The sequence below is a fragment of the Stenella coeruleoalba genome, assembly GCF_951394435.1.
Source record: "Stenella coeruleoalba genome assembly, chromosome: 1".
In the NCBI taxonomy this organism is placed as follows: domain Eukaryota; kingdom Metazoa; phylum Chordata; class Mammalia; order Artiodactyla; family Delphinidae; genus Stenella; species Stenella coeruleoalba.
The window spans coordinates 111079472-111092629 of record NC_137169.1 but is presented as its reverse complement, the minus strand read 5'-3'; the positions used below and the strand labels follow the sequence as shown (position 1 = coordinate 111092629).

The window sequence follows — 13158 nt, the reverse complement described above, 5'->3', positions numbered from 1 at the left end:
CCAATGCAGGGGACACGGGTTCGATCCCCGGTCTGGGAAGATCCCACATGCCACGGAGCAGCTAAACCCATGTGCCACAATTGCTGAGGCTGCGCTCTGGAGCCCTCAAGCCACGACTACTGAAGCCCGTGCGCCTGGAGCCCTGCTCCGCAACAGAAGAAGCCACCGCAATGAGAAGCCCACTCACTGTAACGAAGACTGGCCCCCGCTCGCCACAACTACAGAAAGCCCACGCACAGCAACAAAGACCCAACACAGCCAAAAATAAATAAATAAATGTATTAAAAAAAATATTTTACCGAATGCATTTACCATGCTCTGATAACTACTGTCTGAAACAGGTATTTTATTATGGTTTGCAGAATGATGATTTTCTATTGTTTCTTCGGCATTTATGAGCTAAAGGTGCTCTGTAAAGAACTTTTTCTCATCCACTAGGGTGAGAAAATGGCACTGGTGTTGGCAAAGCAAAATAAACACTTATTCTTTCCCTTTAATTGTCAAGTTTTATATTAATGAACTATTGTCTTGCTACCTTCAACGTGTCCAGCGAGCTTTGCTTTCTTTAGGTATTACTTCTTTAGGTATTACTACAAATTATTGCTTTTTATCACAGTAGTTTTAATCAGAGGTAGTCATTAGTATTTTTGAAACACAAATTGTCCCATCTTTGGCCTGTAGGACCTCCTTTTCCCTTGTTCTTATGCTTTTTTATGTTTATTTGGAAACTTTCAAACACATAGAAAATAGTATAACAAATCCCTATATACCTATCACTTAGACTTACTAATTCTCAACTCAAAAAAAAAAAAAAAGGAGCGAGCAAGGGCACCTGTTCCTTATTTTCACTCCTTTGTGTTACAGCACGAACCCCCAATAAAGCCTTGCCTGAAAAAAAAAAATTCTTAAGTCATGGACATTTACATGATTTCATCTACACCTCTCCCTACCACTAGGCTATTCTGAAACAAATCTCGAACACCTCATCACTACATCTGCAAACATTCCAGCACATAGCTCCAAGAAACAAGTTATTTCACCTCTAATCACAACCTCTCCCATCCTTTCAACCAAACCCTTTGAGAGCTTTCTAGCTTTCTGGCATAACAGCTCCAGACCTGGAATCAGGCATTTCCCTAAGAAGGCCTAGTTCCTTTCAGTGGGGAATGGTATTTAAAGTGAGAAATCTAGCAGGTAGGAGCTTAATGCCACTGGGTTGTTAGAGTACCAAGGTCTTTCAATGAACAGAGTTAGAAGATACGTATCTTTGAAAGGGAAAATAATCATTGTAATCATGGATTCTAACTCATATATAAGAGCTACAGATAGTTTTTATTTAATTTCTTTTATTTTTATATCTTTTATGCTGAAAATCTTTATTCCTAACAACATTAAATACTTATTGTATCTTATTTTAAATATGTAACAGGTTCAAATAACAATACCAGGATTACTACAGACAACAAAATTATTGAGTAAAGTTTAAGATTTCTTTGCAGTTCTTTTTATGCTTGTAGTATATCCTACTGAGGATCTACAGTCAAAATACCATATTCTGAGGTCACTTGGAATAATTCTTTTCTCTGGCACATTTACATATTTTAAAGTCAAAACAATAATACAAGGTTTTGCGTCGTGGGTAGGGACAGAGAAGAGGGTGTTCCAGGAGAAGATGTCTGCATGGGGAGAAAAGTCTGAGCCCTTCCTGATTGATTGTTTCCCTTTGGGGCCCCCAGGGAGAATCCTGAGATTGAAATCAGCCTCAGTTTAGAAATCCCTTTAGTAGAGAACAGAGCAGGGCTTTGCAGCCCTGGGAATTTTTTTGCATTGACTTTTTATTTGCAGAAAACTTAAAGTCTTATTTTTATTAATGCCTTTAAAAAGAGGTGAGATTTTAATACTGATTTAATATTCAATGAATAAAACTATCTTGAGTGCAAAAAATAAAAATTAAAAAAGAAATACAAGGTAAGTTCAGAAATTGTGCCACCCTCTCCCTTCTACCCTTTTTTCCTTCCCTCCCCAGAGGTCACCAGTCTTTATTCCCTTTTTATCCTTCCATTGTTAATTTTGGCAAATTTAAAGAGATATTCCATTCTCTCCCTCCCTTCTGATGCAAAAGATTGTTTGATTCTAGGTGTATTCTTATACCTGCTGATAGACTGAATGTGAAGTGTGAAAAACATATGAGGTATGAAACGAGAATATTTCCCAGGTTTTGGGCCATGTACTGAGATGGGGAAGACTGTGGGAGGAGCAGGCTGGACACATTAAGTGTGAAACGCCTATTAGTTGCCCAAGTAGAGATAAGGACTTAGGCAATTGAATATACAAGTTCAGAGTTCATGGGCAAGGTACAAGCTGGGAATACAGATAACTGGTCATGATTTTCTACTACCACAATCATATCGCCTGCACTGATGACACTTATTTCTGCCTGTCCAATTCTTATTCTTTTTCCTTGCCTATTGCACTGACCAAGGCCACCTGTACAATGCTGACAGTAATAGCAATATCTGGTGTCCATATCTTTTTCCCGATCTCAAAGGGAAAGCTATCAAAGTTGTGTCCCTAAGTATTATATTTGCCGTACATTGTTAAGTCCTTAATCCATCTAGAATCCATTCCATGTATGTTATAAGGTTAAGGCCCAACTTCATTTTTCCTGTATGGATAATGAAATGTTTCAGAACCAGTTTACTGAATAGTCCCTTTTTTCCCAACTGATCTACAATACCACCTGGTTACACACACCAACTGCTCATATATGTGTAGGTCTATTTCTGGACTTTCTACTCTGTTCCATATGTTGACTATTAGCAATGCACCCACATCAAGATCATCATTATTACAGTGGAAAATTTGCTCTCCTCTCTGTCCCCCTTATTCTTCTTCAGAAGGGTGCAGTTATTCATGGGACTCTTCTGATCCATGTAAATTTTAGAATCACCTTGTCAAGTTCTTTGGAAAACCTTTGGGTATTTTGATCACAATGGCATTGAACCTATATATCAATTTAAGGATCATAAAACTGATTCTTCTTATCCATCTCTTTATTTAGGTCTTCTTTAGTGACCTTCAGTAAAGTCTTATAATTTTCTGTGTATATGTCTTACACAACTTTTATTATATTCTAGCTCTTTGTATTTTTTGTTCCTCTTGTATAGAAATACAATTGACTTTTGTATATTTAGCTTATATTCAACCAATTTAACTCTCAATAATTCTAACACGTCCAAGAATCTTTTAAGCTTCAACTTAGGCAATCATCTGTAAATAATGACAGCTTTGTTTTTTCCTTTCCAATTCTTACACCTCTCATTTTTTTTTTATTTTCTCACTTGCTCTAGCTAAGAAATCGCATAAAATGTTAAACAGAAGTGATAGAGGCACTCATGTCTTGTTCTTGATTTTAAAATCCTTCTGTTTCCCAAGTGATCATGTTTTCTGTGTATTTTTTGTAGATACTCGTCATCAGATTTTGGAGGTTTCCTTCCATTCAGTCTAAATGTTTTTCTGTGAATTGGGTTTTTAACTTTATCAAAGGTTAAATTTTAGCTTGAAGGTTCCCAGACCTTGTAAGTAATATGAATTTAAACCCCAAGTCACATGAAATCAGGCCTACTGTTACATGTTCTTGGGGAGACTGCTTAGCCCTACCAGCCCCAGATCCAGGCCAAGACAGATTAACTTCCTCAACACCACCCTGGGCCAATGAGCAAAGTTTCTGTGGTTCACACTTTCACTAAGGGTCCAGCCCTTCAACAATCCTGCTTTTGTGGGGATGTCAGTTACCATTCCCCTCCTCACATAGGCCCAGAGTGTCATCTCCTGTCCTGAATGGCTGTTATAATCCAATCTACTCTTTGGGTTTTGAGGTAGGCACCGATCCTAGGGCAATGGTCAGACTCTCCTGGTCTTCAGTTATTGCTTATTTGGGGCCCTATTAATTTTCCTTACTTTCTTAGGAGTCAGATATGTATTTAAAAGTGGTAGTTCCTATATTTTAGCTTCTATTTCCAAGTATTTTCTTGTGAGAGGGTTTTCAGGTTAACCAATCTATCATAATTATGGAAACAGAGGCATTTGAAGATTTTAAATCCATTTGGCATCATGAAGGTTACTCATATACTCAGCAAGACCAGTTTGAGAAAACTGGTGAGGGCAGAAAGCAAACCAATGGGTTCAAGAGTAAGTGTGTGATCAATTTCAAAACTTACTACAAAGCTACAGTAAGCAAGTGCAGTACTGGCATAAGGAAAGGCATACAGATCAATGGAATCGAATGAGACTCCAGAAATAAACGGCTACATTTATGGTCAATTGATTTTCAACAAGGATGCCAAAATAATTCATTGGGGAAAAATAATCTTTTTAGCAAATGATGCTAGGACAACTGGACATCTACATGCAAAAGAATGAAACTGACCCCTACCTCAAACCACCCAGAAGAATGAATTCAAAAAGGATCACAGGACTTCCCTGGTGGCACAGTGGTTAAGAATCCTCCTGCCAATGCAGGGGACACGGGTTTGAGCCCTGGTCCAGGAAGCTCCCACATGCCATGAAGCAACTAAGCCCATGCGCTACAACTACTGAGCCTGCGCTCTAGAGCCCACGAGCCACAACTACTGAGCCCATGTACCACAAATACTGAAGCCTGAGCACCTAGAGCCTGTGCTCCACAATGAAGAGCAGCCCCCGCTCGCCACAACTAGAGAAAGCCTGCACACAGCAACGAAGACCCAATGCAGCCAAAAATAAATAAAAATTTTAAAAAAGGATCATAGACCTAAATATGAGAGCTAAAACTATAAAACTCTTAAAAGAATGCGTAAGTGTACATCCTTGTGATCTTGGATTAGGCAATGGATTCTTAGATATGGCACCTAAAGCACAAGCAACCAAAGAAAAACACAAAATTGTAATGCATCAAAATTAAACTTGAGTTTCAAAGGACACTATAGAGAAACTAAAAACACAACTGATGGGAGAAAATATTTCCAAATCATATATCTGATAAGAGACCTGTATCCAGAATGTATGAAGAACTCTTTCAACTCAATAATAAAAAGACAGGGCTTCCCTGGTGGCGCAGTGGTTGAGAGTCCGCCTGCCGATGCAGGGGACGCGGGTTCGTGCCCCGGGCCGGGAAGATCCCACATGCCGCGGAGCGGCTGAGCCCGTGAGCCATGGCCGCTGAGCCTGCGCGTCTGGAGCCTGTGCTCCACAACGGGAGAGGCCGCAACAGTGAGAGGCCCCCGTACAGAAAAAAAAAAAAAAAAAAAAGAAACAAGGACTTCCCTGGTGGCGCAGTGGTTAAGAATCCGCCTGCCAGTGCAGGGGGACACGGGTCCGATCTCTGGTCTGGGAAGATCCCACATGCCGCCGAGCAACTAAGCCCACGCACCACAACTACTGAGTCTGCGTGCCACAACTACTGAAGCCTGTGTGCCACAACTACTGAAGCCCGTGCACCTAGAACCCGTGCTCTGCAACAAGAGAAGCCACGGCAATGAGAAGCCCGCGCACCGCAACAAAGAGTAGCCCCACTCGCCGAAACTAGAGAAAGCCCGTGAGCAGCCAACGAAGACCCAATGCAGCCAAAATTAAATAAATAAAATAAATTTATTTTAAAAAAAAAAAGACAATAACAGATTTGGGCAAGGAAGTGGAGAAACTGGAATCCCCATACGTTGGAATCCCCATACATTGCTGGTATGAATGTGAAAATGTTACAGCTCTTTTGGAAAACAGTTTGGCACAGAGTTATCATGTGACCCAATAATTTCACTCCTAGGTATATACCAAAGACAACTGGAACATATGTTTACACATAACATGTACACCAATGTGCAGAGCATTATTCATAAAAACCAAAAAGTGGCAACAACCCAAATGTCCAGTGATGAATGGATAAACAAATTGTGGTATATCCATATAAATATTTTAGCCATAAAAAGGAATGAAGTACTGAGACAGGCTATAGAACATGTGAACCCTGAAAACATTATACTAAGTGAAAGAACACACAAAATGCCACACGTTGTATGACTTCATTTACATGAAATAGCCAGGATAGGCAAATCCATAGAGACAGAAAGTAAATTAGTGGTTGCCAGGGGCTGGAGGAAGAGAGGAGGAGGGACTGCTAACGGGTATGAGATTTACTTGGGGGTGATGAAAATATTCTGGAATTAGTGGTGAGGGCTGCACAACCTGGTGAATATACTAAAAACCACTGAATTTTATGCTTTAAAATAATGAATTTTATGGTATGTGATTTATATCTCAATAAAAAAAGAAAGGTTAATGAAGTAAAAAATCCTGGCTACTGTTATTGCTATGAATAATAAATCATCTTTCATCTCTGATCCAAGACCTTCATCTTCACCAACAGCCATGAAACTGCTGCAGGCTAATCTGTTGGTTTGCAAGCAGGGTAAAGTCGCAGACACTTCATGGTTCTTCATGAGGCATTAATGTTTTTCTGTTCTGTTTTTTTTTTTAATTAATTAATTAATTAATTTTTGGCTGCATTGGATCTTCGTTGCTGAGCGGGCTTTCTCTAGCTGCAGCGAGTGGGGGCTTCTCATTGCGGTGTCTTCTCTTGTGGAGCACAGGCTCTAGGCGCGCGACCTTCAGTAGTTGTGGCTCACGGGCTCTAGAGCGCAGGCTCAGTAGTTGTGGTGCACGGGCTTAGTTGCTCCGCAGCATGTGGGATCTTCCCGGACCAGGGCTCGAACCCGTGTCCCCTGCATTGGCAGGCAGATTCTTAACCACTGCACCACCAGGGAAGTCCAGCATTAATGTTAAAATAAGAAACTTCTTTTTAAAAACCTACTTCTTTAGCTCATGTCTGTCCTCTCCTATGAGACTGGTCTGCGTTTGTTAAGTTGGAAGAAAGCACCGTGGGGAAGGCTGCTGCTTTCCCGTGAAGGGGGCAAGGATCAAAGGCCCCCTATACCACAGTGTGGGTCAGCATAGCCAAGCAAGCCCCAGGTGGTGGGCTGCGAAACAGGGTCTTCTGGAGAGAGGTGGCAGAGCCTCTCAGTGCCTCGCCTCCCCAAGACCACGGCAGAACTGCCTGCAGGGCTCCTGCCCTCATCTCACTGTCAAATAATGGGTTGTAGCAGCCTGCCAACAAGGGGAAGGGGAATCAGCCCCAGTACTCTCTTCTCTCAGATGCCAAGAATCCCCCAACCCACCCCTTTGACTCTTGGTTTAATTCACTGGGTCAAAATGAATTACTTTATTCTCTGGGCTCCAATACCATGTTCTTCTCTCTTTGTCAGATAAAAACATAGTAGATTCATCTCTTTTTATGGTGAGTTATTTACACGTCTTATGGATTATGTGGTTTGGTACTTGGGGGCAACTGGACATGGACTCAACTCTTGGCCGACCACTCACTAGGTCTGTGTCCTTGGGTAGGGGGGACCTCTTAGAGCCTTAGCTGCCTCATCTCCAAGATGGAAATACCACCCACCACCCAGAGTTATTATAAGAATTTAATAAAACCACACTAATGAAGCATTTAGCCTATTTCCCGGAGCATCTCTGATAATTAAAATATAGTAACTGGTGTAAAAGCAATACGGCACAATTTGGGCAGAGAAGATTGAGTTTAGCTAATTGGCAAGGGGGCACGAGACCAGGACATTTTTGAAAAATGTCTGACATGCAGCAGGGGCTCCACAAAAGTTAGTTTCTCTCATCCTTCATCTAAGACTGAGCTTGAGCGCAAGGAACAGGTTATCTTTTAGCATGCTGAGTGAGCCCCAGGCACATTATTCTGCGTTACTCGCAAATTTTTAAATGCTCCAAAAACATTAAAAAGGCAGGGGATGCTTCAAATCAGTAGATTACACTTCCGTTCTCTCTTCATCTATACTTCAAATGCACTTATTACAAATTTTAAGTACTTATGTTGTTCTGTAATTATTTCGGGTTTGGTGGTCTGGCCTCCCCAAATAGACAGGAAGATTCCGGGGGTCAAATATGGTTGTTTATACTCTACTCTCTAAGTACACAGCCAACTGACTGAACTGGTGCATTTCAAAGTGAAATGGGTGTAGTTTCTTGGCTGAGACCCCACTGCTCCCTATGACCAAAGGATCGGCAACTGAACCCTCAGAAGGCCCCCTTCCTAAAGGGAAGCTGCCTCACCGCTGCCCCTCCATTCACAGCGATAAGGAGGGTGACCGCCCATCCAGGTTTACATGCAGGATGCGCCACACTAAAAGTGGGAAGTCCAAGGCAAACCGTGAATTGGCTGTGAGCTGGTCAGCGCAGTCACCAACCAGCGACTACCTGCACCTTCGTAGCTCTAAAATACCTTTTAAAACTGGTAAAACTGTTACTGGCAGGTTTAAGTCATATGGGGGAGACCAAAGAAGATAAGAAGCAACTGTTCACAGAGAGTGAAGCATACCTCAGAGATATCCAGCGGGAGATTGCCAACGTACACCTGTGTCTCTCTTTTCTTGAATCCTAAGAAGAAAAATAGCCAAAAAGAAGGCAGGTGTAAGGCTAGAGGATTCAGAGGAGTTAGAGCATGTGATAAGTGACACATTTTCCTCAAGGTTAAAACATACACACACAGTCCCCTACAAACATTCCCCCCCCCCCTCCGTGATCAGTGAAGGGTTATACAGCACTCAATCGGTCAGCAGACACTTATCAGGGTTATGGGAGTGGTCCAGTGTTAAGTGTCGGCCTTGGATATCACTGCCTTCAAGGCAGGAGCGTACTCTCTCTCTGGGGGGTGGGAGGACAGCGAGTCATCAGCACACCAGGAATCCAGCGCTTCCAATGGGGTATTATGTAGTTTCAGGACCAAAGTGGGTAGTATTTCAAAGTTAACATTCAGCTGAAGGAGGGAAGGAAGTGGGGGTTAATGCAGGAGGGAGGCAGAAGGGAATCCAGGCAGAGGGCAGGGCACACGCAAAGGCATGGAGATGCGAAAAGACGCGCGTCTGGGAGGCTGCCTGGAGTCAGGAATAGCTAGACGCACGCTGCAGGTGGGTGAGTGGCGAGAGCAGAAGGAAGAAGGCAGGCCAGGCCAACTGCTGAAATCGCTGACTGCTGCCCACAGCAGTCTCAGCAGAGTCCACTGGCTGTGAGAAGGAGGTGAAGGGTTTAATCAGAGAGGTGACATCAACGCGGCTAGGTTGCAGAAAGATCACTTTGGAGATGGTGGAGGGTGACATGGGAGGAGATAAGGATTAAAGAGAAGTATGGGGTTAGGAGCAGCCAGCGCAACAGCGCCTGAGGGTCTGCACAGTGTGTGGCAGAGGGATGCATCCCTCACGTGAAAGGAAACGTGGTGACTGGAGCAAGGGCAGGATCTCAGGTTTCATGCTTGAAGAGAAACTGAGTAGATTAATTAGGATCCAGGTTATAGACTGAGCGTCCCAGCACCAAGCAAACCCCCAAGCTAACTCACTTGGAAATTTCTGTTCCTCCAACACTCCATTCTTCCCAAATACTTCAGCAGAGGGTCCGAAGTCACTGCTGCTCCAGGACCTGTCAAACACAGGTCTTAGCATTGCACCGCCCAAGGGCAAACTCCAACAGAAGGAGTTTGGGCATAACAAGCAGGGCCCGGCAGAAGCCTCCATACCCGCTTCCTGACAGAGGGTTTCCCTTCCTCCTTCCAGACTCGGGTTCCAAGCACGAAGCCCTCCACTGGACCTTTTTAATCGCTAATGGTTACAGCACATTTAGTGTCAGAATCAACAGGCGAGAAATGCTGGGGTTGACTCCTAAGCTCTGGGCATTGGGAGGCAGGAGGAGAAGGAACAGAAGGCTGTGGGGTGGAAGGAGGCTTGTTTATCAGCAAAAGGAAACAACTTACATGCTGCAGTTTCTTTCCAACAGGATCTCCTGCAAAGCCAACCAGCCACAGTTAGAGGAATGCCAGGATCATTCAGCATCACATTACTGAACAGGTACTGCGGCAGGCAGAATCATGCCCCCCAGCAAAGCGGTCCGTATCTTAATCCCCAGAACCTATTAAGGGTTCTGGTCACCAATTCCGATGTAGCCGGGGAGCAGTTTTACCACACCACCAAGCACTGCTCCAGACACCAGCTGGGTGTCCTACAATGCAACTCAGTTCTGACACTGTCTACCCAGGAGATAGCATCAGATTCCACAGGTTAAGGGCTCAGTCCCACAGGACTGCCCCGCTTCAGATGCCAGTCACCTGTGCTTCTGACTGACCACCTAGAGACTGGAGGTTCGCAAGACCCCTCCTTGGGTCCCATCACTTTGCTAGAGTGGCTCACATCTCAGAGAAACATTTTCCTTACTAGATTGCCATTTATTTAAAAAGTATATAACTCAGGAACAGCCAGATGGGAGAGATGCATGGGGCAAGGTACAAGGAAAGGGCACAGAGCTTCCATGCTCTCTAGGTGCGTCACTGTCCCCAAATCTCTACTGTGTTCACCAACCCGGAAGCTCTCAGAACCCATACTTTTGGGTTTTCATGGAGGCTTCATTGCAGAGGCATGACAGATCAGCCCTTGGTTCTTTTCCTGCAGGTAAGAAGGCTGTCAAAGTCATTTTAAAGGAATTTTTTTCTTTACTTTGGGAGAAACAAAAATTAAAACATTAAATTTTAAAAGAAAGTAGTAACGCTGTCCTCTAAATTGTTCCCAGCTGCAGGAGGAAACCGCTTTAGTTGTAACTAAATTTAAATAGAACTAACAGTGGTTAAGATAATTAAAAGGCTTAAGTATCGATGAATAAAAATAGAGAGGTTTATGGGCAGAATCAGGCTATGGCTGTTACTCCCAATTTCCTGGTAATCCCTGGAAAACCCTATGGGCTTCTGGAACAGGGAGGGCACCAACACCTCCCAAGCAAGGGCCCAGCATAAATCTTTCAAAGATGCCTTCAAGGGCCTGCCAGGTGCTATGCTAACTAAACAGCTAATGTACATTGTCTCATTTAATCCTCATGGAAACTCTCAGAACTTGCCATTATTACCCCACTGTACAGATGAAGTCCTGGAGGCTCAGAGACCATAATCTGGTAGTCTGTCAAAGATCACTTAATTTATGCTCATAAATAGAGAAGCCTGTTTTTTGAATTCAAACCATATGACTCAAAAGTCATGAGCTTCCACTCTATTGCTTGGTCTGGAAAAGTGTCTTATTTGCGTTTTTAAAAAGACAAAGAGTAGTACTTCCCTGGTGGCGCAGTGGTTAAGAATCCGCCTGCCAACGCGGGGGACACGGGTTTGAGCCCTGGTCCGGGAAGATTCCACATGCCATGGAGCAACTAAGCCCGTGTGCCACAACTACTGAGCCTGCGCTCTAGAGCCTGCGAGCCACAACTACTGAAGCCCTGGCGCCTAGAGCCCGTGCTCCACAACAAGAGAAGCCACCGCAATGAGAAGACTGCACCACGACGAAGAGTAGCCCCTGCTTGCTGCAACTAGAGAAAGCCCACGTGCAGCAATGAAGACCCAACGCAGCCAAAAATAAATACATTTATTAAAAAAAAAAAGACAAAGAGTATATAAAGAACTCTTACAACTCAATAATAAGGCAAATAGGGAGTTCCCTGGTGGTCTAGTGGTTAGGATTCGGCGCTTTCACTGCAGAGGCCTGGGTTCGATCCCTGGTCAGAGAAACCATCCTGCATGCAGTCTGGCGTAGCCAAAATAATAATAATAATGCAAATAAACCAATTAAAAGTGAACAAATCACCTGATAGACATTTCTCCAAAGATAAACAAATGTCCAATAAGCACATGAAAAAGATTCTCAACGTATTTAGCCATTAAGGAAGTGCAAATCAAAGCCACAATGATACATCACATCCACTAGGAGGGCTATAATTTAAAAGACAGACAATAAGTGTTGAGATGTGGAGAAATGGGAACCCTCATATTGCTGGTGGGAATGTAAAGTGGTGCCGTTTGGGACACAGTTTGGCAGTCTCTCAAAAAGTTAAAGAGAATTCCATATGACCCAGCAATTCCACTCCTGGGTATCTACTCAAGATAAATTAAAATTGATGTCCACCAAAAACCTGTTCACAAATATTCACAGCAGCATTGTTCACAATATCCAAAAGAAAAACAACTCAGGGACTTCCCTGGTGGCGCAATGGTTAAAGAATCTGCCTGCCAATGCAGGGGACACGGGTTCGATCCCTGGTCGGGGAAGATCCCACATGCCTGCCACGGAGCAACTAAGTCCTTGTGCCACAACTACTGAGCCTGCATGCTGCAACTACTGAAGCTCACACACCTAAGGCCCGTGCTCCACAGCAAGAGAAGCCACTGCAATGAGAAGCCCGCGCACAGCAAGGAAGAGTGGCCCCGGCCGCAACTAAAGAAAGAAACTAAGGAAAGCCCACATGCAGCAACGAAGACCCAACGCTGCCAAAAACAAATTAAATTTAAAAAAACAAGAAACAACTCAAATGATCATCAATTGACAGATGAACAGATAAACAAAATGTATACCCAAAGAATGGAATATTATCTGGCAATATACGTGGACTAAAATATTGATAAATGCCACAACATGGATGAATCTCAAAAACATGATGCTACAGTAAGAAACCACACACAAAGGGCCACATATTGTATGATTCCACTTATATGAAAAGTCCAGACTAGACAAATCTGTAGAGACAGAAAGTAGACTGGTGGCCGCCCAGGTCTGGGGGCGGGGGGGGGGGGGGCGGCGGGGAATGAGGAGTGACTGCTAACAAGGTTTCCTTTTGGCGCCCCAAATGCTCTAAACAGGGAAATGTTCTAAAATTAGATTGTGGTGATGGCTGCACTGTAAATATACTAAATACCTTTTAATTGTACACCTAAAACAGGTGAATTTTATGGTGTGCAAATTATATCTCAATAAAGTTTTTTTTTTTTAAAGGTAAGGCACATTTTCAAGAATGGCTGGAATAAGCAAGCATTTCTTTTGCCACTCCACCTCACAAACCAACGCCCACACAAATGAAGCCAATGAGTGGCCAGGATCATTCAGTCCCCCTGGCTTGTATTGGATTTAGAACGTATTGCGTTAGCCTCAACAGCACGTTTAGTTTTTTAAGCTAAAAAGTTTTTCAATTTAAAGTTTTTAAATTCAGTCTGGTATCCACTCCCACCCACCAACCCCACTAAAAATT

General features: G+C 43.3%; 1 protein-coding gene across 4 annotated transcripts in view; it reads right to left on the bottom strand.

Annotated features, from left to right (window-relative positions):
• The window catches only part of TDRD10 (tudor domain containing 10), a 52912-nt gene that overhangs the window by 39110 nt on the left and 644 nt on the right, over positions 1 to 13158 (bottom strand). For all 4 annotated transcript variants that reach the window (XM_079911884.1, XM_079911881.1, XM_079911882.1 and 1 more), the window contains exons 2-4: positions 9860 to 9888; positions 9449 to 9528; positions 8435 to 8493 (exon numbers count right to left, since the gene is read on the bottom strand). In XM_079911884.1, the coding sequence (XP_079768010.1) occupies positions 8435 to 8493; positions 9449 to 9528; positions 9860 to 9861 (141 nt within the window). In that variant the 5' untranslated portion in view covers positions 9862 to 9888. The remainder of the gene's footprint in view (positions 1 to 8434; positions 8494 to 9448; positions 9529 to 9859; positions 9889 to 13158) is intronic.